Raw genomic sequence first — 27,251 nt, 5'->3', positions numbered from 1 at the left:
TCTTGATCAGGTACAAACAGCACAGTATGATTATTGTTCCCATGGACACCCCAGGGCTGAAGCTGATAAGACCTCTCTCAGTGTTTGGCTACATGGGTAGGTGATCATTTTTATCGGCTATATGTGTATTAATTTTTTAGCAGGCTTAGAAGCTGCAGTTATACTAATAAATATTGTGTAGGAAATAAATCAGTTCAATGGATATATGTAGAAGAAGGTTAGGAACTGGAGGCCTGTATTTTTATCCTCCTTCATTTTACCCTGCTGTTTTTTCTATCTTTGTAGATGAGATCCATGGAGGACACTTTGAGATACACTTCAATGATGTGCGAGTACCTGTCTCCAATATAATACTGGGTGAGTTTCAGCACTGATTTATTTTTAATATATACAACAATGAACCAAGCTTTATAAGACAGTAGTTTGTGTCATGAATCACCTTAAGTTAATTTAAACAGCTCTGGTCAGTTGAGAGAGCCCATTCTTCCTTTAGCAGCCTACCTGCTGCTTGAATGTATCTTACTTAGAGCAGAAGGAAGCAGGGCAGCTTTGGCTGTCATGCAAGTATCATTGCCTTGAAGTAGAGCAAAGCAAAGTCTGCTCTTCCCCCAAAACCAGCTCTTGTAGACTTTACAGACTTTTAGAAAGAATGTCCTGATGCACTCCATGGCCAGTACTTGGTAGAACTGAAAAAGAAATAACAAGCAGGCCAGCACTGTGATCCCCTGCAGGGAGAACTCTATTTCTCTCACTTAGTGTAGATCCTGATTTCTTCTATTTCCCCTCTGGTTCTTTTATTTTGCTATGGGGCCACTTCTGCTTGGGTCTTGGACCCTTTCAAGAGGGAATCATGGAATCTGCACAGCCTGTTCTTCTTTCCAACCAGGTGAGGGCAGGGGGTTTGAGATAGCCCAGGGCCGGCTGGGGCCGGGCCGGATCCATCACTGCATGCGGTCTCTCGGTGCGGCCGAGGCCGCTCTGGAGATCCTGTGCCAGCGCGCGGCTCAGCGTGAGACCTTCGGCAAGAAACTCTATCAGCACGTAAGCACTGTCCCTCTTTGGCTCAGTTCACACACTGGCCTTTGTTTTGCCCACACACAGCCTTGTGGCTCTGATAATGGGCATGGCAGCAGCTATGCTATTCAAGTGCCCTAACCTTGAATTCCTATTCATAAAGTTTTGGGTGGCAAAGGGAAAAAAAAAAACAAACCATATTGCAAGGCTCCCATTTATCACCATAATCTACAGCATCTTATTTTCCTTTTTTTTTTCCCCTTGCAATGTGCAATGAATTGGATATCCTTTGCTAGATTTGAATATGGATTTTGTCACTGTGTGTTGTTCTCTGCTTTTCCTGATCAATTTGGACAGGTATTTTTTCAGGCATGCAGTTTGTGTTTCTGTAGTTACTATCTGAATTCACCATTTTTGTATATCCATTCTCTCACCTGGCTGTCTCCATTCACAATCACTGGAGACACTCAGGGGTCTAAATTTCACTGAAAATTTTACTTCTTTGATCAAATATTTGTAGTTGCTTATGAAAGTAGAGACCACATCAAGGGCAGATTGGAGATCCTTGCTCTTATCTTGCTCAGGACTGAAAGACTGTTTCATGAGCAAGAGCTTGCTAAAATAATAAAAATATGACAGTCTGCTTTATATAAGAACCATCAGAGTTTGGTAGTTGGCCTGTCACATTTCAAGTGTTCCTTAATCTTACCCAACAGCTAGGATGGCTTTATTGGAAAAAACTAGTAAAAGCAATGGAAAGAGGAAATAGAATTAGCATCTGGCACAGCCTGTAGTTAATTGTTTGTGCAGATCCAGAGGGAGCAACTTTACATATCTATATTTCCAGTCATGTAATTGCCCAACTTCCCTTCACCACCATAACTTAGAATGAGTAAGAGGTGCATGAGGCACACTCTGGCTCTCAGAAGCTTGTTCAAGTAACAGTGATGTTTGATGAAGCCACTGCCTGGAGGCAGCTGCCAAGCCCATGCAGGTTCTTCACAGTGAGGATGGGAAAGGACAAGGTGAGGCTGATGGCTTCCTTGAGTACCAGTGTGCCTGTCCCCACCCAGGCCATCATTTATGACCCCAGGAGCTCCTGACTGAGGAGAACTGAACACCCCACCCAGGTTCAGATCACCTTTGCTGACACCAGCCAAGCTGAGCCTCCAAACTGCACTGAAGCAAGTGCTGCACATTTGCTTGTGTGTCCTACAAAACCCCCAGCCCTAGAATTGTGTCCCTGAGGCTGGCTCAGGCTCCAAGCAGCTTTTGCACTGACAAGCATGACACATTTGTTTCTCCTGTGGTATGCTGGCTGCAGGGGGGAATTAGCCAAGAAGAGCAGGGCTGCCAAGATCATAACTTCATTTTGGATCCAGAGAGTTACTAATTTATCATCAGTCAGAGGCAACAGGCACCACCCTGCAGCTGTTTGCCTCTATGTGTCACACACCACACAACACCAGTTTAAGCAGAACAAGGAATTCCTCTCCCCTTTCACCCCCCAGTTTCTGTATACTGGGGTTTATTATATGGAGAGAAGGTTGTGAGGGATGGTAAGAGGTAAAGGAAAGCAGGGAGGGAAAAAGCAGCTATGGAAGAGCTTCAGGAAAACAGCCAGCACAAAGTGGGGTCTGATCAGGTGCCAGAATCCACAGGTTTTCCCTTTTTCTTGTTTCCTGGCAGGAGAAGAATTGCTCTATCTTTAATATTTCTGTTAGTCAAGTGTTTTCTTTATTATGCCTGATATTAGATATGCTTTAATTTGCACATGAGCAGCTGTAGGTTGACTGAATGTGCACATGCTGAGGAAGAGGGGCAGCTCCGTGTGTGCTCAGAGGCATTAACTGATGTGCTGATGTTGGCTTTGGGCTCTGCAGGAAGTTGTTGCCCACTGGATTGCCGAATGCCGTCTTAGCATAGAACAGGCTCGCCTGCTCACACTACAAACAGCCCGCAAGATCGACATGTTGGGCAACAGAAGAGCAAGGAAAGAGGTAAATATTATTTTTGGTAGCTAGGACTTGGTGAATGCAATGCCTGTGCATTTAGCTCATTAAAAGACAAGGTAAAACATATTGTTAAATATTATTATTCTAAGTGTAGAGAATAACTCCACGTTGAAAACAGCTTTAAGATATGCTTTTAATTGTCAGAAGATTGGGGAGTGATCGCAGTTGGAAACAGATGAATCTGTTCAAGCATTGCTTGCTTGTCTCAACACAGTAATATAATTTTGAGTGACTGGAAACAGTTTTACCATATCCTGGGAACGGGAACAGCAGAACTCTCATCCAACCCCAAGAGGAAGGAATGTACTGAGAGATAACAATATTCAATAGAAGTGTTGGGTAAATATTTTCACTTGCTTATGAAACTATTACTGATAATGTGAGTTCTTCTAACTACAGGTAGCCATGACCAAAGTGGTTGTTCCACGAGCTGTGCTTAAAGTGATTGACTGTGCAGTTCAAGTGTGTGGTGGAGCTGGAGTTTCCCAGGATTTTCCTTTGGCATTCATGTGAGTAAAAGGAGATATCCTGTAGATCCTAAGCATTTCTTTTACAATTGGTGTTACAATTTGTAACACCAGTACATGTTGTTTCACCTCAGCATGAAATGATAGTGTGTGTCCCTTTAAGCTATAAAATTTAAAACAATTGTTTTTATAGTGCAATTAGCCTCACAAAATGTAAAAGCTGGCACTGAACCTAAAATAGTTCTTGTCAGCAGTAAAGAGGATGTGCTTCTAAAATTTAATGTTATCTCTTATGGCCTTGGGGAGAAGCAAAACTTCTGAATTCCCAGCCCACCCATCTCAATCCTGCCAGAAAGATTTTGCTGCAGTATCTCCCATGTGATAGCACTTTCCAAGCAAGGAGTGTCAAAAGGGCAGCAAAAGCAGTGCTAAGAGCTCCCATGTGAGCCTGTGTGGCTGCTGTGGCAGGTCAGGAACGCAGCCCTAACTCAGCTCTCCCCCTCAGGTTTGCGTCCATCCGCACCTTGCGCCTAGCAGATGGGCCCGATGAAGTTCATCTCTCAACAATTGCAAGGTGGGAACTCCTTGCTCAGTCCAAGAAATTCACTGCAAAAATCTAATGTTAGCATAAAGCCTTCTCAAATGGAGGGAAGATTAAGGAAAAGTTTCAGTGTAATAATGGTCTCTAAGGTAAAACTGAATGAATACAAAAACTTGATTCTAACTAGAAGCAATTCTCTCACTATTTTCACTTATTACACTTAATAATTATGGGCTTGCTTTTAAGAATTTGCAAAATGCCATGCAATACCTTATCTGGGTTTCTTTATAATGCTAAATAAAAATCTATTTTCTAACAGGCCTAAAGTGCTTTCTTTGCTCTGAATCAAAGCATTTTATCCTTTTATTGTAGACAAAGCAGTTCTGAGTCAGAGGTCACACAAAATTTAATTTATTGCAAGCTAGGCTAAACATTTAAATTTGTTAAATTGAAAAACACTGGAGGTAGTACCTTGCTTTTTCTTTTCCAAAGCTCAGCTGCAGTCCAGTCCTTTCTGTTCCCCAGTTCCTGCTCTCAGCTGCCTTCCTTGTCACTGAGACTACACTCAGTCCTGCTCTCAGCTCCCCTCAAGTGAGGTTCAGGGCAGCCCAGAAGGTTAGAGCCTGGATTTAGGATAGTCACTTCTCAACTTACACAGGGCTGGTAACTTAAGGGCAGTGAAGTTAAAGACACAAGGGTTTACTGTTTGCATGAACAAACAAGCCCCCCCTCCTCCGAGTTCCTTCCTGTTGGAGCCTGGGGAGAACACAGTCTGCTTGGCTCAGTCTTCAGGATGAGGCTGTGCCAGTTCTGTCCTTGAGCCCAGAGCCGAGTGCTCACCTGAAGGGTGTCCAGCTACAGCTGCAGTGGTCACTCAGGGGGTACACTGGCAGAGTATCTAGAACTAGAAGCATTCAATGAAGTTCTGTACCTCATTATACTTAAAACCAAGATTATAACCTCTTTTGAGAAAGCAGTAATTCTTGTTTACCTTTCCATCCACCTTAGTTTCCTCTTCCTTCCTGCCAAGAATGTTTTCTAGGAAGTTGAGAGTGTCAGCAGGTCAGTGGCTGAAATGCACTTCAAAGACAAAACCACCTGCAGTGTACTACTACATGTGGTTCAGGAGTTATGGTCTAGGCTGTCAAAACCTGCACAAAGTGTTTTTTCAACCAAGAACGCCCAGGATCATATTTTGCCATGTTCCAACTAGGGTCTCTGACCGCCCTCATTTTTCTCACTTTCAATGAACAGCTAGACAAGAATACCACCTTTATCTCATTAACAAGGCTCTTAATTCCCTTTATTTTAAAATTCTATGTACATATGAATGATCTGTATAATGTACACTCAATATAGAAAGTTTTTATATACTGGATAATGTATAGAACATTTCACAATTACACTAATTTCTTACATAACATGTCAACTTTTAAGGTTCTTTTGCTGAAGCTTTGTCAATTTGGTCAAGCCAGTTATACATACAAATGTCTAATGCTGTTTGATCCGAGGAAGAAGATAATGTTAATGATTAAGGACATGAGTGAACTGGTGCAGGAACAAACCCTTTTCAGGTCATGTTCAATGGAAGTGATCACATCAGACTGAGAAATGAAGGGATGCCCTTTTAGTGGGGTCGGTGAGGTCAAAGTTATTTTAGCCCAATTCCTCTAGACTGTAGCTCAACTCCAGTCATGCTAATTCATAAAATATAAAAACTAGGAAAGTTTGATTCACAGTCTTGTAAACAAATATAAAGGAACAAAATGTGCTTATGTACAACAAGAAAAAATTCTTGTGTACCCATTTCAGCTGATCCACAGAGTGCTTTCTTGTGTTACAGTGTGGTAGTTAGAATTACTGACTTTTCCTAGAAAAAAAAGTCATAGAAAAAAGGAATAACACTGTCATAAACACCTGGCAAGGCAGTAAGTTCACTTCAATGTATTGGAGGAAAGTGCTGTTCCTCATCACTGGCCAGTCTGCCTTTGTCTCTTCCACAAGGATTTCCCATCCTTAGCTGACATCTCCCACTTCGTTGTCTACCGGGGGTGGTACATTGGGCATTACAGATGACGTCGTCCCTGCAGTGAGGTAACCAGCAACTCCAGGGCCTTTTGGGAGGAAAACAAATACTGGGGATTAGTTTTCCTATTATTGGGTGACTGAACAGCTTTATTCCCTCTGGTAACACTCAGATACATCATTAAGTCACCTTACACAAGAACATATAAGAGGGTTTTTTTTAGATTCTTTAAAATCTAGGAACACTAGAAATTAAGACTTCTTAGTCTACCAAGTGGAAGAGCTTGTGGGGACCATTTTTGGGCTTGCTCAGTTTGTTTTTTATTCTGAAATGCCAAATAAGTGAAAAAGAACCCCAACCACCTGCATTACCCATCTCACCTCCCATCACAGAAGCAGCAGTAAAGCAGAGATGGCCTTCCTTTGCTAAAGAAAGGCCCTGCCATGGAATTAAAGTGAGTTCAGGCATGTGTTCCACTACTGGGCTCCTTGTATATCTTTTCAGTGTTGTAAAGGTTTTTCCCAGCTGCATAGTTCCAGGAAGCCCAATGGGCTGCCCCATGAAAAGCAGAACTGCCTAAAGCTTGTCTAGCCATCATTTTATGCCTTCAGTTGGAATAAAGTGGCAGCATTCTTGGGATACACAAATTCTATACTGGAGATGCAGGACTCACATCATTACTAAGTTTCCATGTTGATTATGATAGGGGCAATCAGTTTTGCCCTGCAGGCAAAGCCCCTCTCCCTGGAAATAAAGCCTGGAATTAAAAATTTAGTCATATAGAAACTTTCAACAAATGCAATAAAAACTTAGGTTGCAGCATGAGGTGTTTTAACAGTAATTTTTATCATATTAGTGACTAAAATACTGATCACTCACAAAACATTCCTGCACAATACAGCTATCAACTTGGTCTTAGACCTCCAGCCTACACTGCCAATATTCAACATACTAAGTTCTGCTGGGTCCCATACTCTTCCCCTTTAAGCCATCCTCACTGACTTCTTCCAAATTTACTATTCCTTCCTGCCCTACCCTCCTTTCTCACACTTCAACCAGAACATCAGAGCATGGTTTGTCTCCCTGTGAACGGTCCCACACTACTACTGCGAGGCAGAAAGCAAGCAGTGCCTCTGGCAATAAAAAGCTCTCTGACTGCAGGAGGGGACCTCTCTTTGCCAGCCCATCAGTGGAACCTGCCAAGTGCCACACCCACTGCTACCCATCCTAGTGCAAAAATTCCCCATAGTTATCTTGTGCCTGAAACTTTTCCATTATGGAAGATTCCTAACATAGTTCCAAAGCTGAATTCCTGTGTAGTACCAGCAAGTACCAGCCAGAGCAGTTGTCAGTGTAGTGCTCCTGTGTGCTCGAGGAAGGCAAGTGTGTCGGTGTTGGGCAGTTTGGGACCATGCATTTGTACAGCTCTAGGACATGCATCTGTTACTCGGAATGCAGCGAGCGCAGCGTGCGTTCTGCGAGGTGGTATCTACCTGCTTTAGAGAGCTACACAGAAGTTAGCAAGCTGCCTGACACAGCAGATCTAAAGCCCACTTCTCAGGTGAAGGGGACTGCTGCCAGTTAGAAGGGAAGGAGAAGAGACACCTGAGGGAAGAGAAACAAGCAAGGGAAGTTTCAAGGGAAGTGCAAATGGCAAAGCAATTTGAAGCAAGACATAAGGCAGAATACAAGATAAGAGAGGTTAAAAATAAAGCTTGGTTTCCATCTACACTTTGCATTTGTACAGCACCTTCATTCTACATTGGCAAGCATTTAAACATTAGGCAATTTAAAAGCAGCACAGGCCTTAAGACAATTGGAAAACTGTATTGCCCCCAGTCTCAAGCCTGACCACATCTGGTATAGTTTCAGTTATTGGCCAATAATCAGTCAGCATTTTCTTCCTATTCCTAAATTTACAGTATTTATGAAATACCAAGGAAATTCAGTACAAACTGATCAGTTCCAGTGTTCTTTATCAAACTGGCATTAAACAATACAAAACCAGAAAACTCCTGTTCAGAGCTAAAGCGCAGAATCTTGTGTGAAAAAAATGCATCAAGTGTTGCAATACCTACTCTCAAAATACAAGCAACTACTTCTAGAAGTTGTAGTTCCTGACTTGAAAGGCTCTTGCTTCATTTTCTCAAAATACATACTAGTATCTTGCAAGAAAAACTTTGGCCATCTAATTTATACCTCATTAGTTCAGTTATGCTCAAAAGCTTTACCAAGATTCCTATATTGGGTTAGATCAGAAAGTTCCATGTGGCACATGGCTGTGTCCACACTAGCTTGTCAAAAAGGACTTTAAAACCTCACCTGTGAGCCAAAGCTTATAAGACCAAGTGTTTATTCAGCTGATGGCTACAGAGGAGTCAGAAGTTTGCATCGTGTTGCTTTTGACAGTTTGCTGCAATATCATTATTTGCTACATCTGAAAATATTTTTTGTGATAGCAATGTTTTGGACTGTGATACTGTGTCTGACAAGTGCTGCTCAAGTGAAGGAAGAACAGGAGTTGATTTGCAGTGATATAACTGATCTGGGATTATGTCTGCACCATGCAAGGAAGTTCCCTCAGTAGCTAAACTTATTGTGCACACAGTGCACAGCACACACAGCTAAAATGCTCTTCTTCACTACCAGTGGGACTGGGGTGCATCTGGGGTGCCATTTCAATCTTGGTGGCACCAGCAGGGGACCCACCCAAGGGTGGGTGAAGCTGCAGAGAAGCATATGCTGCAAGCTCCAGGTACAGGCATGAGGCCAACCTGGCAGACCACTGATTCTGGCTGGAACATAGCCTCATACTCCAATCTATTTAGTATTCCGTCTTTTCCAACAGTACAACTACCTGCCTAACACTAAAGTTGTGTTAATTCACACAGCAAACTAATACAGACAGTCTGAGTGATTCTGAAAACAGTTTACACATCCCTCCAACTGTAGACAAACTTGTGTTCTAGAATGAAGTAGACTGATCCTGAGAAAGCATGGAAAGCTACTGTTATTCATCAGTTTCAATTACATCTCTGCTCTATCACTACAGAGTACTTCCAAGTTTTGCCAGTGTCCAGATTCTGTTGCTAAGTATGTACAGTAAAGACTATGCAGAGAAATATACTCACAACCAGCAAGAAGTCTACCGTTTAGTGTTTTAAAAATTTCCTGTATTTTTACAGCACTGAATGTTCAGACCATGTGATGGCACTAGATCCTGGGGATAAACAGTAACTCTAGAGTCCAGTGTGACAATTAAATAACAGTTCAGTATAACTCAGGACATAAACAGAAAAGAGTTGCTAACCTGTGAGGTATCCTGATGTTTGTGTATCAGAAATGAACAAGTCATGTTTCTGATCCTTGAAGGCACTCCACACAGAAGAACGAGATAGAATTTCATTTACCTACAGTATTTGAAGAGATAACACAGTGAGCAAGTGCCATTTGTCATGTTCTAGGAGAACAAACCCATTTTGTATTGCCAAACCATTCTGAAGGGATTACATTGAAGAACATGGCAGTAGTTCAGGCTGCGATATGGAATTTGTGCACATTTCCAAGGAGACTTGCTTTTCCATGTGAATTGTGCAGCTGAACACAATGCTCAAAAGAAGGTATTCAGTAGCTCGACTTTATCCTTTGTTCCCCAAAAGCAACCCTAGAAGCAGCCCTTGCCACTCACTGACAGCTGAGGGAGAACAGGGCTTTTCCTGTACTAGAGCAAGATAGGGACTACTTGGAAGAAAGACCAATTCCAAGTTTCCTCCCCTTGAGAAAGCTTTCAGCAAAAGGGTAAGAGAAAGGCATTAAGAACTAGTGCAGTTACTGGGACAAATTTACTTAGATATACATCCATAAAGCTGATGCACTTATGTATTTATTCAGAAAACGAAAGAGAAATTTACATTTATAACACAAGTTCTGAAGAGCTGTCAGTTAAAGATAAGCAGCTCATAGAACATTTCTGCACTTGGGATTTGTCTTTTTTATTAGTGGTCTTCACATGCATTGAACCAATGACTTCTCCACAAGCAAGAGGTGAAGAAATTCCAAACCATAATAATTTTGCAGTTGTGGTGTGTTAACACTTTAGGTGGAATGATGCACGTGACAGCCAGAAGATTAAACAAGGGACGTTCAGAGTTTGGTACACACCTACCAAGTGTCAAAGCCCAGATAAGGACTTGTGAGTACTCACCTGTTCCCCATACTGCAGGCTACGAGACATGGATTTCAGAGTCTTAACAATCTGAGCTTTTGTTGCAGATGGGCTCTCCAGGTTCTCAAGACCAACACCTTCAAGTAGCTTCAGAAGATAAGGGACCAAATCTGCTTTCAAAGCCTGCAAACATACCCAAATGAGCTGTCTTAAAATGGACAGGAAGTTCCATACAGAACTTTTATATCACTAACATTAGTGTGAACCAAAGTGCCAACAGCTATTACTACAAATGCCAAAATGAGCCCATTTTTCCTAAGCTGTATGAACACAAACAAGAGAAAGCAAAGATACTGTCCAGCAATTCTGCTCTATCTAGGTGTAAACTCAGTTGAATTAGTTGGCATTCCACTACACCTTCTCAGTGGACACAACACTACCCTGTGCATTAAGCTTCAATACTCAGGTAACATTCTTGAACAGGTCTGCATTTTAGATAAAGAACTTTTCCAACAAGAAAAGCACATTAGTTAAGTGTCCAGGAGGCTTCCCAGATGCCATTTAAGTTGAACAGTTTACAGTTGAACAATTTTTACAGTCTGAGAATGTACTACTTACTTGGGCTACTAAGTCAGTTTGTTCCTTCTGAAACATTCGATTCAGTGTTTCACAGGCTATCCCAACTACATCTGATCTCTTTTTCATTCCATTCATGAGAGGGCCAATGGTCTCCAGTGATGCCATTGCTCTAACACAAAGCTGTAGAGAGATAAACATCCTGAGGACTTTATTTTATGCCAAGATTAATGGTTATTGCAGATATGGTCAGCCAACACCATACATTTCTCAGTGTTTAATCTAGCAATTCTCCATTAATTAGCTATAGGTCCCTGCTCACTTGCTACACAGTATTTATAGTTAGAATAATGGCCTTTTAGGAACACTACTAAACAATACAAGTAACTCCAGCTATGCTTTTCTCCCCTCAAGCACTTAAATGATTCAGTACCTCATTGTCTGACAATATGTGCATGACACGAATGGCACTTTTAGGAATGGCATTGTTCTTGTGATTCATAGCCTGGATTATCTTGTGAAGATGACCAAGAGGAGGAACTTGATCAGCTAGCTGAGGCTGGGCACTGAACAGGCACACAGTTGCTGTGGTAATGGTTTCTAAAGTTTCCCCCTGCAGAAAATTGAAAATCAATAGAAAGTGTAACTCAATAAAGCCTTATGTATCATCATAACAACAACATTTCTCACTTGCTTTCCATTATGGATTTTTTCCCCGAATGCTTTTACATCATTTTGCTCTCAAACTGTTAAAACAACAAGTTAATAATGCGATTATCAGCTCCAATATCGGCAAACATTCACTAGATCCACAAAGACAGATCACACGGGAATTCCTAAGCACTATTTCCAGCATATTGAGAATGCAAAATCTGGCTAAGTTGCTTGGTGGAAGCATTGATAACATGGATCATGTTAACAACATTGATAACATGATAACAGGCTGATCACCTGAATTCCTAAAGGATTCTGCAGTCTGTGCAGAAGCATTTGTCACACCTTGTGTATTCTGCATGCCTCTACAAACTGCTATCACATCTTTGTAACAAAGATGATTATTTTATTCAACATGCTCATTTGTTTCCATCCTGCAAGTCTAATACAGAATCTGTCTGAACACTGTCTAAAAACTAATTTTTCAACTGTAACATTACAGAAGGCTGTCACCTTAGTTAAAGTCACGTAATTTATACTAGAGTGAGAAGCTAGTGTTGCAGAAGGACAACAGAAGTCCCAAGAGCCGAAAATTTTTAGGTGGTGTAGAACAAGTGCCATTTTTTTAGGTTGGTCAGTCATGGAATAATTAAAAGACACTTCATTTGTTAAGCCTCATCTCTATGACAAAATAAGTCTCTAAGACTTAACTGAAGCTAATTCTATGGCTTCAGGGACTTTAAAAACCTTGACTCCTGCTCAGAAGTTGCCCAAACATATCAACACACTTTTACAGAGAGTCAGAAAGCAGACAGAAAACCCCATTTATGATGGGAAGAAAGGGTGAGAATCTAAGTTAATCAGAAACTAAAAGACTAAAAACTTAAGAATGCTAAACAGATTCAAAACATAGAACCAGAAAAAAAATCATCTTACATGGGGGTTATTTTTCTCCAGTAGTTCAGTAAACTTTTCCAACAGTGCAATGAGAAATTCTCTTGGTTTCCGTAAAACCCAGGCCGGCTGGGCAATAAAAATCCTGAGGAAGACTCCCCCCACTGAAAGTTCACCTTCTGCCTCACCATACACCACAGCAAAGTCTTCAGGCAGCTGTTGAATTGTAAAGTAGAAGTTATTGACAATGGTGTTTGAGAAATCTAAAACTGTTTCTCCAAGTGGTCAGGGTCAGTAACTGTATTCTCCGACCAATAAACCCTTCATCTTGAACATGAAGTAAGAAGTGACAATAGAAAGAATAGTGCAGTGCAGGCAGTACCACTACAGTGAACTTTTCTTTCAAAGAACACAAATAACTGAACCTACAGCTGCAACAGTGGCAAACCCTAGTTGAAGAGAAGCACCAGCAATAAGGCTGATGGTACAACAGCCCTTTCCTTCCTTGCACACTTCAGGGAAAGGTTTCTCACCATCAGTCTAGGTAAGTTTCCAGTTTTCATCTGGATCAAAATAGACATAAAGATGTGTTTAGAAACTGGTTTACTGTTGAACTAGGGGACCGCTAGAAAGAAGTCATGTCTGCATGTCTGGCTTTTCACAGATACTGGGAATCACTACATACTGAAACACCTCACTGATGGGCCTGATGTGAGGGAATGGCTTAAGAACCCGAATATTTTTTGAGACCCAGTGACTTACTAAAGTTACTTCACATTTACCAAGAGCAAGTTTACTATGGCTGTGTAGTGACAAGCCCTTTTCCAGCAAGCCAGTATTCTCCTTTGTTGCTGATTTTGACAAGTTTTAGAATGACCTGAACTATCAGAATATTCAGAGTATGCTGACAGTGGTTTTACCCAGAAGTGTCTAATTTCAAGCTGCAAGCAGTAACAATAGTATCGGTTCAACATTAAACCACTTGTGTTTTCAGTTACGAACAGTTATGTTTACAGTACAGCAGTGAATTCCTGTTAGTACTTTAAGAGAAAAGCCTGTTAGAGCCCAATACAAGCATCTATTATCATGTGGTTCACAGCCTCCCTGGACACACTCAAAGCAGAAACAGTATACTTTTACCTTCCAGTTAGTGTCAGGGTTGTCCCTCTGAAGTTTAAAGTGCCTTTAAAAAGAAAGTAAGTTTTAATGAGCAGTAAAAGAAGCAGTTGTCTTCTCTACTTGACATCTTAGTCTCCCCCCATCACCTGTGAAGCAGCTCCAGTTTCTAAGCTCCATTCTACCCCCAACTGTATCCCTCCAAATCCTACAGCAGCGAGCAAATAACTGGACCGTGCACAAACTGCACCTGTATTACTGACTTACTGGTGCAGTACACAAACAGTGAACAAGTTTATTTCACTGAAGTCTGGCTTGCAGGAATTCAACTTTTCACAGGCAGAGCTCTGTCTCACAGTTCTTCTACATCTACTCTGGCTTACTGCCACTAAGAGAGGGTCTCAGTTAAAGGTAACTGAGTCAGAAGGTTTCCACATACTCAAGCATCATTTCTCGAACTGTTGTTGATACTCTCTCTCTGGAGCTGTCATTCCAAATTAATTCTGGATTTTCATGGGTTCCTTCAAAGATATGAACAGCAGCTTCAGGGTTGTCTCTCATGGCATCCATGAAGACTCCAGGTAAAAATTTCATTAGTATGATTCTAACCTAGAAGGGATGAACATAAATGACACTTAGTATATCATATGACAAACTAACTGACAGGACAAACTGACAGAAATAGAAAACTCCACAATGTCCAACTGTCTTTAATGCTAGAACGGTCAAGAGCTAGACCACACCACAAAATAAAACATTGCCATCATTTTAAATAGCAATAGCCAGTGACACTGAAATCTAGGTGTCTAATGTTAAAGCCATTACAAACAGAAACCAAACTGCTTATACAAGTTACTGTACATACAACAGCTTCTAGAAGTCTGCTCACAGATTAAAAGTAAAGTTAATTTGAAAAAGCCTGATTGCTCCTTACATGAGTATTTCAGATACAGAATAGGATTTTTTTGCTCACCTTTAGAGAAATGCGGGTAATATCAAGAAAGAGTTCTAACATGAGCTATTAAGCTTCTTACCTTTGGACCCACCAGTTTATCTGCAGTCATTTTAGCAAAAAGCTCTGCTGTTTGGGCTCGGACCTGTGGATGAGTTGAGTTGCAAAACATATCTAGTAAGTAGATTAAAGCACCTGTAACAAAGAGATAGGGAGCATTCAATTTAATATATTTTTCTGGTCACAAGTAATAGAAATTCTCTAATTCCACACTGATTATTTTAAAGGGAAGCATGGCCATTCTATTCACTTTAAAGCCATTCTTGCAGAAACATTTGCTTGCAGTATAGTACTGTACCTTTTGCCATGGCCTCTTTAATTATTTTTGTGCTAGATGTCAGAGCATACAAAGTTTCAAGGACGAGCTGCCGACCTGTCAAAATGAAGAGCATTAAGAACTTTGTGTCACAGAGAATGAATAAGAGAAGATAAATGTAACTGATCTTAACAGAAAACTGTTCAAAACTGCAATAAAGTTTCAATTACAAACTTAGGGATTTCTGCCTACACTACATTTGTTAAGGAATGTCAAATCAATCACACATTCTAATACAGCATAACTTCTTAATTAGATGCTAATTAGCTAAATTCCCAGGAATAATTTGTCAATGGAACACTACACAATTCAGAAGTAATCAGAGCACCTGCATTTCCTATGTTTCAGGTCACACATTTAAGACAAAAAACTGGTCACACACAACATTTTTGTAAACCATCCTTGTTAGCTTTGGAAATGATAGTCACTAATGTTTAAATCAGTAGACAGAAGTGACATAGCAGCATATCATAGGGCCTGTGTGATGACAGAGATAGTTTTTTTAACAAATGGAAAATTTAGACCATCTATTTCTATTCCTGCTTCCTGTCATCTTCTTTTAAAAAATGGTGATTCCTGTTTGGTAGCTCTGCTTTTCTTATCTAGCAGAGGAATAACTGATAGCTGAAGAATGTTATTATGACTGGGCATAGGAACACCATGCTTCACTGAGGATGTATTGCAATACTGTCTTTACTGCTCTCATTAATAGCTGAGCAGCTGGAATGGAGCACAGCAACAGCTGGGAAGCCTGAGGAAAGCTTTGTTCCAATATATAGGTTCTTACAGTAGCTTCTCCTCATAATCCAGCTCTCTGTCCTATAAAGCTAACAAGACCATTGTAACCTAAAACTCAGAGCTAATTTCAGCCAGCTGCATTCTTATAAATTCCTGAGTTGGAAACCCTTTGCCTTGCAAGATAGAGAATCCTATGGTACCTACTTGAAGGTAAGGAATGCAGGAGTGCCAGTAAGTTAGCAAGGACCATTGCCTCAGCAATGTTGTTAACACATTCTTGATTACTTGTTACTATGTTCACTACCTGCAAAAGATCAGAAACAGCACTTGATTATACTTCAGCTATTCAGACACTTTTCAGAAAACCTAGTGTATGAAGTCAGCCAATTCGTTGGCTACCAGAACTGGTATTTACAACATTTATTCCTGCCACCAAATTATTTTGTCTCTTCAGGCAAGAAGGATGCAAAGACACAGGCGTGACACATGTTCCTCCGAGGAGGAACTGACACCTTGGAACCCCTATCTTAGTGTTTTTTAGATGCTACTCTAACAGCTATACAATCAGATTTGTTTATGGTGATTATGTAAAGCATCCAGATAGGGAGGTTGGGAGTTTGTGGGGGTTGGTTTGTTTTTTGGTTGGTAGGTTTTTTTACCTCCAGAGCCAACTGCTGCACCAGGCCAGCTCCATGAACACGCAGAAGGGAGAATATCAACTTAAAGTGCCCTATGCATTCACACTCAGAACCTGCAAGAGACCAGATAAGTTACTCTCCATGCTAACCAAAGCATTCACTGAAGGCCAATTCCCATGCCCATATTTCACTATATAGAAAGGTGTCAAAGACTGCACAGCTGGATGTAGTCTGCCACAGAAGTTTTAATAGATCATACAGGACAGCACCTGCTACAGAGTCAGAAAAATATTAACTCCTCTCTATTAATCTAGCTTCCACAAAATTTCAGGTCAACAATATTTCAAAAACAGAGGGTAACTCCCCACTGCAAGGAAAGTAACCAATGTAGTTCTTGGATACCTAGTCACTTGCATTCTTACAAAACCACTAAACAAATTCCGTAATTTTATTTATCATTGGCTATCAAAACCTATTGTTTTCAAATACACTTGCCCTTTCAGAATGTCTCAGCTCAGAGCAGGGTTGCTATCTCCAGCAGGAGCAGCTGCCTTCAGGTGTATAATTGCAAACACAGAGAACATCCTAACCAGCTATTACTAGATGCCACAATAGTAATATGGTTTGCTTTTAGAAGTAGCATATAATATAGTAGGAAAACATCCTAATAATTTGTCTCAGGATTTTCCAGTCTGTACATTGATGTTTGCTCATTAAACTTTGCTGCCCACTCTCAAGGGCATCTTCTCCTCTTGCTTTACTACAGCCCTAACACAGGTGCTATTTAGGTGTTTGCTAGCCCAAAGCACTCCGTTCAAGGAGGATTTTTTTGATGCAAGGAAGTTTAAAAATCAGTTGAAGATTCTTTGAAGGATTACAGAAAGTTTCTTTCAAGAGGTTTAAATCTTCCTAGCAACAGCAGGATTGAATTACATTTAAAACCTAATGATTCAGACATGAAAACAGATAAGGCTCGAATTTAACCCAAAATTTTGCTACATTTACTGACAGTGTTCTCCAGGTTAAAAAAAAAAAAAAAAAAAAAAAAAAAAAACAGCAAGCTTATATGGCTTACCAACAATGTTAAAGTCTGTCAGCAAGCAAAAAAAGCTTCTTTCTCACTGGAAGATACAGACTACAGAGGTTCAGAGTTTTTAAGGCTGTCCACAGAAGAGTATACTGGACAGGTTCAGTTTTAAGCCTACCTGGGTTGTGTTTTATGACATTTCTCAGAGCCTCCAGGGCCATTTCAACTCTCCGTAAGCGATCTCCATGTTGATTGGACTCCACTTTCCCAGTCTGAGTTATTGCCATGAGCGTATGAAGGTACTGTGCTTGTGAGCCTACGTAATCCAAGAGGCTTGCAGCAAATGCTTTAGGAAGCTTTGAAGTAGAGATGACAGCATTTTTAGCTGTGTGATGCAACAGTACCCACAGTAGAAGAAACTGTATCCAAATAACTTCTACATTTCACATATTCCTTTCTTCCAGACAGGCAGGTCTTCTCTATGATCACTATAACTGCTGGATCACATTAAACCCTATTTCTATCTAAACATACACTTAAAAGCTGCCACTACTCCAACAGGTGTTCGTTTGCCCCTACATAGAGATTGACTGTAAAGCCAATAGGCAGAACCACCACCTCCTGGAATTACTGAATCAACCCAAGTGCCTGCATCACAAGCTTGTAAAGAGAAATCATTAAGACATCTGAAGAGCACATCTTATGACAGACTTGGTCTTTTAATTTATTCTGCTCCAGTAAAGAGCTTTCTCATAACATGAGAATCTTGAAGGAATTTTCCGTAATATTTTGTATTTCATCCATTCTGTTTGCACTCACAGACAGATAAGCAGGAAGAAGCAGCATTCCAAACACTAGTTTTAACTGGAAAATTTTTAGCTACATCTCACCTCTAGTTGGAAGGTAGGGACCTCATTGTAGACTCTAACAAAAATCTCTCCCACAATAAGTTCTTTTGCATGGTCACTGAAGACAAAGTCAGATCCATAGCTCTTGTCACAATCACCCTTTAAGCAGAGATAAGCATACAGCTCAGATAAAAAAATAATCTTGTAGAAAGTGTAAAGCTATATTCTGATCATGAAATAGGCAATACTTGGACAGAAAACTTAATGCTTCAGTAAGTCAGGCTCAGACTGAAACATTACAGTGTGAAATGAACAAATGAAACAATGAAATGAACAAGCAAAATCTTAGTATTTTTGTTTTCTTTTAAAAACTACAGAATGAAGAAAGTGACTTTGAGGTAGACAACAATGGATACTTGCATTAACCATACAATTGCATCCCAAGAGGATATAGGAAAACACAAAACAGTTTTTTAAAAAAATAGTACTGGGATTTAAAATAAAGATTATCTTACTCTCTTAATCATGCTTTCCTGCTGAGATTCCAAAAACTCAAGTAATTCAGCTCGCGTCCCATTGTTCCAGATCAAGTAGGGGTTCTCTGTGTTACTGTTAAGCATCTTCAGAGTCTAAGAAAACGAATTTACACGATGTACACATTTACAACAGTTTTGGATTGTTATGCATGGTAATCAGCATGTTTCATGGTATCAGTAAATCCAATCTCATTAACAGCTAGACTAATTACACAAGCAAATTTAAAGTAGGAAACTTCCCATATAGGAAAAACATACAGGAAAAAACAGTATGTGGAAGTTATGTGGTAAAGTACATGTGGTAAAGTACAATCTAAATTTTAGTTTTCTCTTTGTTCTGCTCTGACATACACTTACTTCAGATTCTCCATCCATTTTTGTCAGTGAGCAACAACTACCTGCAATATCTCTTTACAGATTACTTCCCTGGCACCACTTCTAAAGAGTTAAGTTTAACCTTTGCTCTCTATCATCATTATGTCCTTAAGCCTTGAACAATTAACTCCACTTTTTTGTTCCTGTATTTGTTTTGCAAATATTAATCTATAAAGCTGTTCCTGTCCATAGTGTTTGAGGCTGAACCAGTCTCTTTTCCCTGCAGTTACCTCAACTGCAAAAAAAAAAAAAAAAAAAAAAAAAAAAAAAAAAAAGTGACCAGCTACTTCTTTTACAAATCACTAGAGAATGTTTTGGCTAACAGATGCTCACCTCAGTAGGACTGACCACAGCAAGTTTTCTTGCAATATAGGGTGTCAACATTCCAGCCAAGCTTTTCCTGATCACTGGGTTTTCAGGGGTAGCTTGTTCATCAGAAAGATACCCTCCAAGGCGACTCAGGGCCAGGAGACTGAGCTTAGCAAGGCTATTTGCTACCTCCTGAAAAATATAAAGACAGTTTGAGAAAACACAGAGCTTTCTTCTGATAGCAAAAATTTACTTTTATACTGTTTGATATAGATTAAAAGTGTCTTGCATGAAGTTCATTAGAAATCACGGGCTTCGGCAGCTTTAACAGTTGAATGCTTTAAAAAACCAAAAAACCCCCAACAAACTCAAAGAGCATTCACCGCTATACAAAAATCCCCTTCCAAAACTCTCTGTTAATGTTACTCTTCATGCTATTCAATGATTCTAACAAATATCTGAATACATTTGGTCTCCTAGTAAGAGATAGCAAACAACAGCCACTGATTGTTGACATCACCTCGGCAACATTACCTGGTGGTTTGAATCTTCGCTTTTCTGAATCCCGCTCTCCTCCAGTGTATAGTCATAGTTGAAGAGGTAACCCAGTAAGTACCATAGAACTCCAGCTTGGAACAAATGTGTTTGTAGCCAGTAATCTAAGGCAAAGGAGCTAACACACTCTACTCCTAAAGCAGCTACTCGTGGTATGGTCTGGGGGGAGAAAAAAGAAGCTTGTCTTAATGCCTGTAACCAAAGAATGCCAACTGGTTTCCATACCAAAGATTTAAAACCCAAAACTTGCTAATTCTGCAGTACTATCTACACAACCCAGAGATAAAAATTAAGTAGAGATAATTTCTGCAGCTGTAGTATTGGTAACCAACAATATGGCTAATTAGTCAGCATCTTTCAAAGGGAAGAGTATTGAATAGTTATTTCATATTATTAGAAAGAAGCATTGATGAACTGCTGGAAAAGCAACTCAAAACTGCGGCAGATATTGCCAGGTAAGTTTTTTATGGCAATACATGTGTCCTGCAGGGACTACAGAACACACAAGCATATACAGTCAATTACTAGAATCTGGTTTTAGTCTCATGTTTTCACACACACCACATGAAAAATTAAAGACAAGCTTTCCTTTCTTAATTCAGACAAAATACAGCATTTTTATAACATGAGGCAAGCTCAAAAGAGCTAAATGGCAAGAAAACTTCAGAGTTTATGCTGACTTTAGAGTCTATCTGCTTATGCAAGGCCTAGCTGTAGTACTTCTATCTGCTGACTTAGTACAGTAAGCCAAGCAGCCTTGTGTCAGTTGTGATGTGTCAGTTAAAAGGCAAAAGTAGCTGAATCTTTAGAGTGGCTGCAGTTTAAATCTACAGTTTAAATGGATTCAAATACAAGTGTTGAAACAAGGCGGTTGAGTTCTGTATCTCATGATTTGCTGGGTTCTTAAGAAGGGTTTGACCAGGCACTGCAACTGTGAGGAAAGGCTGAGAGAATTGGGTTTGTTCAGCCTAGAAAAGAGAAGGGTTCAAGGTGATCTAACTGAGCCCTCAAGTACCTGAAGAGAGCCTGCACAAAAGAGGGAGAAGGACTATCCACAACTGTATGGAGTGACAGGACAAGGGGAAAAACCTTGAGAGAGAGCAGGTTTAGATCAGATATTAGGAAGTATTCTTTACTTTGAGGATGGTGAGGCACTGAAACAGGTTACCCAGAGAAACTGTGGATGCCCCATCCCTGGCAGTGTTCAAGGCCAGGTTGGATGCAGGTCTAGGCAACCTGGTCTAGTGAAAGGTATCCCTGCCCATGGCAGGGGGCTTGGAATTAGATGAACTTAAGGTCTCTTCCAACACAAACCATTCTATGATTCTATGACTGATTTATCTGCCCAAAACCCATAATATTCCCCTAAACATTTAACAGTTAAACACCCATTTGGACAAACAAAAGGAGCACTCACCTTGCCGTAATACAGTAGTCTACAGAGGTCCTTAATTATGTTAGGCATTTCTGTAATCTTCTCTCTGCATTCCTCAAACTGGGCTGCTACACTATAACACTTACTAATATATCCACATACCTACAAAACACAATATTTTGTTGGTTCCAAGAGGAGGAAGAATGCATATTTACAATTGTATTTTTTATATGTACAATACTAGATCAATATTTTTATTATCTATACACACACTTTTGTGTTTATTATCATATTACACATATTACAATCATATGTATTATCATATACATATACCATGTAGTCTTCTGAGAAGACCATATACTCAGTTAAAGCTGCTGCTTTAAACTCACCTGTACAGACATATCATCTGGCTTGCTAGAACGAGTCAAGACTGCTACACAACGATTAAATGCTTCTTGCAATACCTGTGAGGATTGAATGATGTACAAATTCAGTCACAGCAAAAAGAGGTAAAAGCCAGTAAAACCAAAACATTAGCTGGTAAAGTAATTTTCTATGGCTGAAGGGAAACATTTGACAAAAATCGGCTGTTTGCATAAATGGTTTGTAGTGCAAAATTCCTTGCAAGTGCTAATAACAACCTTTGATTCTTTAAGAGCTAACAGTCTTCTCACATGTGAGCTAACACCTTAGTCAGCGTGCAGATGACACTAAGTTGTGTGGATCTCCTGGAGGGCAGGAAGGCTCTACAAAGGGATCTGGATAGGCTGGACCAATGGACTAAGGCCAGCTGTGTGAGGTTCAACAAGATGAAGTGCTGGGTCTGGCACTTGGGTCACAAGAATTCCATGCAGTAGTACTACAGGCTGGGGGCAGAGTGGCTGGAAAGCTGCCTGGCAGAAAAGAACCTGGGGGTGTTGCTCAATAGCCACTGAATATGAGCCAGGGTGTGCCCAGGTGGCCAAGAAGGCCAATGGCATCCTGGCCTGGATTAGCAACAGTGTGGCCAGCAGGACCACAGCAGTGACTGTCTCCCTGTACTCAGCACTAGTGAGGCTGCACCTTGAATTCTCTCTTCATTTTTGGGCCCCAGTCTACAAGAAAGACATTGAGGGGCTGGAGAAGGGCAACAGAGCTGGGGAAGGGTCTGGAGTACAAATCTGATAAGGAGCAGCTGAGGCAGCAGGGGTTGTTTAGCCGCGAGAAAAGAAGGCTAAGGAGAAACCTTATCACTCTCTACTAGCACCTGGAAGGAGGCTGTAGCAAGGTGAAGATTGGTATCTTTTCCCAAGAAACAAGAGGAAATGGCTTCATCTTGTGCCAGGGAAGGTTTAGATTGGATATTAGATGAAATTTCTTCTCTGAAAGAGTGGTCAAGCACTGGAACAGGCTGCCAAGGAAAGTGGCTGAGTTGCCATTCCTGAAGATATTTAAGAAGTCATGAGGACATGATTTAGTGGGACTTGTCAGTGTTGGGATTAACAGTTGGACTCAATGATCTTCAACATCTTTTCCAATTTATATGGTTCTAATATTGTAATATATACAATGAAAAGGCCTTCTGCTCAAGTGCCTTGTTCACATTTATCTATTCTTTCACATAAAAAATGCAGCAGCTCTGTAAAGGAGTAGAGAAACTTCATATGTGGCTTGTTTATCCACAGCTCAATAGACAAGCCTAGGTCCAGAAAAGGGTATACTCTGCAAGATGTTTCTCCTACTGTATCCAGAATATCTGAGATGTTAAGAATAACAGTTGTCTCAGGACTAAAAGTGATTCTCAATTACATCTGATTTCCCAGGCACTGAGGATCTAAGATTTCTGGCTATGGAAAAGTTAGACTAAAAGCATGCATTTCAACACATTTCTTTACATTTACCTCAATTCCACTTTCTCTCCTCAGTTCTTCTGCATTTAATGCTGAACAATTGACAGTATGAAAAGCAAGTTCTGTAGCAGCAGGCAACAGTGGAGATTCTTTGGAAAACAAAAGGTCATCTGATGTTTCAATGGTAATGGTCTTTATCAGCATAGGATAGCCTGCATACTTGTAAGGTTTCAAATCTGAAAGAGGAAAAAAAGTCCAAGTTTATGTATATGCACAGTCTAAGCAATTTAAGCTGCCACAAAATTATTGGTGGAAGATATATCAGATATATAAGGACTAGGAAAGGAAGCCAATTACCTGGGGAATCTGGGACAAAACTCAGCAGTCCACACAATCTAACTCCTCATTACATAGAAATGCTCATGCTAGAAGCTAAGAGAGCTTCACAGGAAGAACTCATTTAAGATCAAAAAGGCTTATCTCTAGCTCAGTAAGCCCCCAAGCTTAAAGCCTTCCCAACGATGCTTGTCTCTCTCCAGAGAAACTCAAGTATAGTTTGGTCTGTATCTTAGGCCAGGACTGATTAACAATAAACCTATAAGGACCTTGTTCAATTTGACACAACAATTTTAAGTTTTAAATTGCATTTTTCATTCCTTTAGAATTCAGCAGTGCTAAAACATAATCTCATTTTTCATATGGAGCCAACTGCAAGCCAACACATTTAAGTCTATACCAATGCTGTCCCTAGCTCCACATAACTGACAGGACTATGACTGCACATGAGGCTCTTAGTTTACCATTATAATGTAAAACTTAAACAGCAAAACACTGTTGGCTCTGCAGGACTTGGACATGGCAGCAGCTACCAGCCTGGGACTGTACCTGGAGCCAGGTGTTAGGGTGCTCTAGCTATTCCTCTTTCCCAATTGAGCAATGAGATAGGTTGTGTCACAGCACACTCACCCAAGGACTCTAACACTGGCCAGAATTCCTGCAAGGATGGCTCATTGTTAATAGCCAGATTATGTAATCTCATGTATAACCAGCACCTGGGTGACTGAGTACTAGCGAGGATTTTTCTGCATAGATAATTGGAATTCTCCGTACAGAGGAAGATTCAAATTGATTAGTATTGGAGCAGAGCACTTCAAAGAGCTATTCATGCTGTTTTGAATTAAGTTTTACTGCAGATTAATTTATTTCATGGAAGAAGCCCTATAATGCTGTGGCAAGTCAGAAACCAGATCAACAGAGCACAGACTAAAGAAGAGAGGAGATTAAAACTGATTGAAATGACCACTAATAAACTAAGATAAAACACTGAGGCACCATGCTTACCTTCCTTATGCCTGTTGAAGAGGATGCTTTGAGTTTTCAAGATCAAAATTATGTTTTCTGGATCTGGCCCATCTATCACCTTGGCAGACTTTGTGCATAGAAACTCATATGCTTTATTAACTTTTTCAAACATATCCTGCCAATAAGGAGAAACAGCCATAAGTGTTGTTAAGAACATTCTAAATTACTGAAGCATCAGTTTAAGTGCAAGTAAAGTAAAGCATTTCAGGTAACTAGCAACAGCACTAGCTTTGCTACCTCACTGCACTTCAGGAAATACTGCAAACACTGGTTCATAGATTAGTTTTCTTTTGTCTCCTGAACGCTTCCCTAGGCAAGAGACTTAAAGTCAATCACACTATGACAAAAGCAGTGAGTACAGTTGGATTGTGAGAATGGGCAAAGGATGCAGTCAGTCTCTGAAAGGGAACAAATAGCTTGTTTAGGTCCTGTGTAACTCTCTAAACAAGATCATTTCTGAGATGTGAGTGTGATCTGATTACACCAGTTTACTGTAGAAACCCTCAACCCTTGGAAGCTATTAGTTAAATTATTAATATTAATCTGTAACATTAATCTGTATTTTATCATTCACCTAGGGCATAGCTTTTAAAAGGAAGAAAGACAATTTCAATTAATTTCAATTAATTTCAATTAATTCTTAATATACGTAATAGCTGAATATGTCCCCATTTTATTAACACCATAAATTTGTGCTGTACATACCCTGCCTTCTGGATTCTTGTCTGGGTGATATTTTTGAGCCAGCCTGAAATAAGCTTTCCTGATCTTACTTTCATCATTTCTGCAATAAAATGAGTTCCATCAATTACACTTAATAACAAAAAACCTAAAACAACCACAGCAAAACCTGACTGGGGTTCTGACAACACTACTAACAGTAACTGCAATTGAGTGAAAACTACAAAGCTCTCCTATTTCCTTTTTAAAACCCTGCTTCATCATCTTACACTGAATGGGGGGTAATTGTGTGGTCACAATAAGAAGACATTTTAAAGACTGAAAGTACTTTAATACCTCTTGTACCTAATATACTAACCAGAAGGTGCTCAAAGTCCCTCAATATTTTAAATGAAGTATCCAAATGAGCTACAAGTGTTGAAAGTTAGTATTTCATCATTTGCAGTAAGTGCACTCTTCTTGAAGGACAAACACTAACTGCTGCCGGTTCACTTCTAGAGACCTGAAGTCAGAAACCAGTGGCAAGACAGGATGCAAAAAATTCTAAGGGTATGATCCCCAAGAAAAAAGGCAATATAGGGGAGGGAGAAGGATGATTACAGAAAAAAGCTCCTGTGAACATATTCAAGTTCTGTTATATTCTTTGCTCACTATGGTTCAAGATTGTCCTTTAAAAGAGCAAAGCTCAGAGCATTCTTTTCCCCATTTTCAGCTTATCTAAACACTTTAACTATTGTTTTTTCAAACGTTGGAATTGTACTTCCAAGCTTTGTTTCTTTTTAGCAAAGCAATCCTCCACTGTGAAAGAAGCAGGTGCTACACGTGACTGAGCTGGTGCCACTAACTTGTTCCAAGTACCAAGATAAGAAACTTCAGCTTGTTCAGTGCATGGAGTTTTATATAAAAGTATTTATACAACTTCAAAGCCTGAAGACAACTTACTGTCCTTGTCCTCTGGGTAGGTTAAGAACTTCGTAAGCATCATCTATTGACATGGTAGGTGGCTTCTTCTCCACCTCCTTCTTCCAAGCTTCTAGGGTATCTTTCAACAGTTTAACCTCAAGAATTACAATTTATTAGTGTTTCATTTATGCTGACACTAGTATACATAATTTTTAATAAAATGCTGTTTTACTAATGAATCCTGTATTTTATTCAAGATAAAAGCACCTTGATATTAAAATGACTATGTAAGAGTTAAATTAGAAGATGGAGAATCACTTAAATAAGACACAGCTCAAATCATGATACTATAAAAACTGAAAAGCTGCATGAATAAATAAAGCTGCTTAGACAGATCTAGTCCATAGACTTGAACCAAAAACATCTCTTCAGTTAATGTACTGACATGTTAGCTTGGTTTCTTTTGCAGCATGGACAAATAAGAAGCCCAAAGTCATTATTTCCATTCCCTCTCCCCACCTCCACAAAAAGATTCACTGAAACACTCTCTGAAGTTTCTTGGATGCTTGATTTTGCTATTTAAGTAGTCACTGCAAGAAGGATACACTTATGGGGGTTGCTATGTGGAAAGAACACTAAGCTGCTTCAAGATAAAGTAGGGTTTAATGTATTTACTTGTGGTCCAAAATTTATGATAAAGGAGTTACCTGCAACAAACCTAGCACTTGACTTTGTTACTATTTTAGCACTTTTCGTTAACATTTAGGACTGAAAGATCAAGAACTAAATGAATCCTAAAGTACTTCTTACTTACTGGATCTTTAATTGGCCAGTCTGGAAATCTGAGTGTATCACAAAGATGCTTGAGGTAATAAATGTTACAGAACAGCTCATTTTCCAGTTGGGGATAGTTGATAACAGGGATGGGACAGTATTGGTAGAGGGCTCTTGTATTGCTTTGAAGACGAGGAGTGAAGTCAGCAAGATGAGCAGCAATCTTCTCGATCATTAGACGCCTAAAAGGTACAAAGTTTAGTTTAACACTTGTCCAGCAGGCCTCAATCCTCACTCACTGTCAAACGTGTTCAATGATTTCTTCTGAAAAGGTTTTCCTTAAAAGTTTCCCACATTTCAGTAGGGATTTAGAATAGGACTCTGTCCTATTCTATTAGAGAGCTATTTAAACACCATGAAAATTAGTGTATTAAAATAAATTAAAAACAATATTTTCCTTTTCTCAACATCTCTTTACTTTCTGGAAGACCCCAGTATGTATTGG

General features: G+C 39.9%; 2 protein-coding genes across 5 annotated transcripts in view; one reads left to right on the top strand and one right to left on the bottom strand.

Annotated features, from left to right (window-relative positions):
- Positions 1-4,353, top strand: part of ACAD11 (acyl-CoA dehydrogenase family member 11) — a 29,177-nt gene extending 24,824 nt beyond the window's left edge. The window contains 6 exon segments of the mRNA XM_053955452.1: positions 11-96; positions 286-357; positions 887-1,041; positions 2,898-3,014; positions 3,429-3,538; positions 4,002-4,353. Of these exon segments, the coding sequence (XP_053811427.1) occupies positions 11-96; positions 286-357; positions 887-1,041; positions 2,898-3,014; positions 3,429-3,538; positions 4,002-4,116 (655 nt within the window). The 3' untranslated portion in view covers positions 4,117-4,353.
- Positions 4,354-4,432: 79 nt separating this feature from the next.
- DNAJC13 (DnaJ heat shock protein family (Hsp40) member C13) overlaps positions 4,433-27,251 on the bottom strand; it is a 58,307-nt gene continuing 35,488 nt past the window's right edge. For 2 of the 4 annotated variants that reach the window (XM_053955404.1, XM_053955417.1), the window contains 24 exons: positions 26,787-26,988; positions 26,012-26,127; positions 25,094-25,172; positions 24,368-24,503; positions 23,078-23,262; positions 21,587-21,661; positions 21,240-21,359; positions 19,802-19,981; positions 19,292-19,459; positions 18,563-18,676; positions 18,090-18,206; positions 17,378-17,555; positions 16,194-16,285; positions 15,739-15,838; positions 14,779-14,853; positions 14,503-14,615; positions 13,908-14,077; positions 13,493-13,535; positions 12,395-12,568; positions 11,238-11,417; positions 10,847-10,987; positions 10,268-10,411; positions 9,374-9,473; positions 4,433-6,151 (listed from right to left, as the gene is read on the bottom strand). In XM_053955404.1, the coding sequence (XP_053811379.1) occupies positions 6,054-6,151; positions 9,374-9,473; positions 10,268-10,411; positions 10,847-10,987; positions 11,238-11,417; positions 12,395-12,568; positions 13,493-13,535; positions 13,908-14,077; positions 14,503-14,615; positions 14,779-14,853; positions 15,739-15,838; positions 16,194-16,285; positions 17,378-17,555; positions 18,090-18,206; positions 18,563-18,676; positions 19,292-19,459; positions 19,802-19,981; positions 21,240-21,359; positions 21,587-21,661; positions 23,078-23,262; positions 24,368-24,503; positions 25,094-25,172; positions 26,012-26,127; positions 26,787-26,988 (3,100 nt within the window). In that variant the 3' untranslated portion in view covers positions 4,433-6,053. Of the gene's footprint in view, positions 6,152-7,556; positions 7,669-9,373; positions 9,474-10,267; positions 10,412-10,846; positions 10,988-11,237; positions 11,418-12,394; positions 12,569-13,492; positions 13,536-13,907; positions 14,078-14,502; positions 14,616-14,778; positions 14,854-15,738; positions 15,839-16,193; positions 16,286-17,377; positions 17,556-18,089; positions 18,207-18,562; positions 18,677-19,291; positions 19,460-19,801; positions 19,982-21,239; positions 21,360-21,586; positions 21,662-23,077; positions 23,263-24,367; positions 24,504-25,093; positions 25,173-26,011; positions 26,128-26,786; positions 26,989-27,251 lie in introns of all 4 variants that reach the window. The other 2 variants (XR_008433356.1, XR_008433359.1) reach the window with 2 other exon arrangements.

The sequence above is a fragment of the Vidua chalybeata genome, chromosome 1, assembly GCF_026979565.1.
Source record: "Vidua chalybeata isolate OUT-0048 chromosome 1, bVidCha1 merged haplotype, whole genome shotgun sequence".
Classification (NCBI taxonomy): Eukaryota; Metazoa; Chordata; class Aves; order Passeriformes; family Viduidae; genus Vidua; species Vidua chalybeata.
This window is presented reverse-complemented; position numbering and strand designations above follow the sequence as displayed.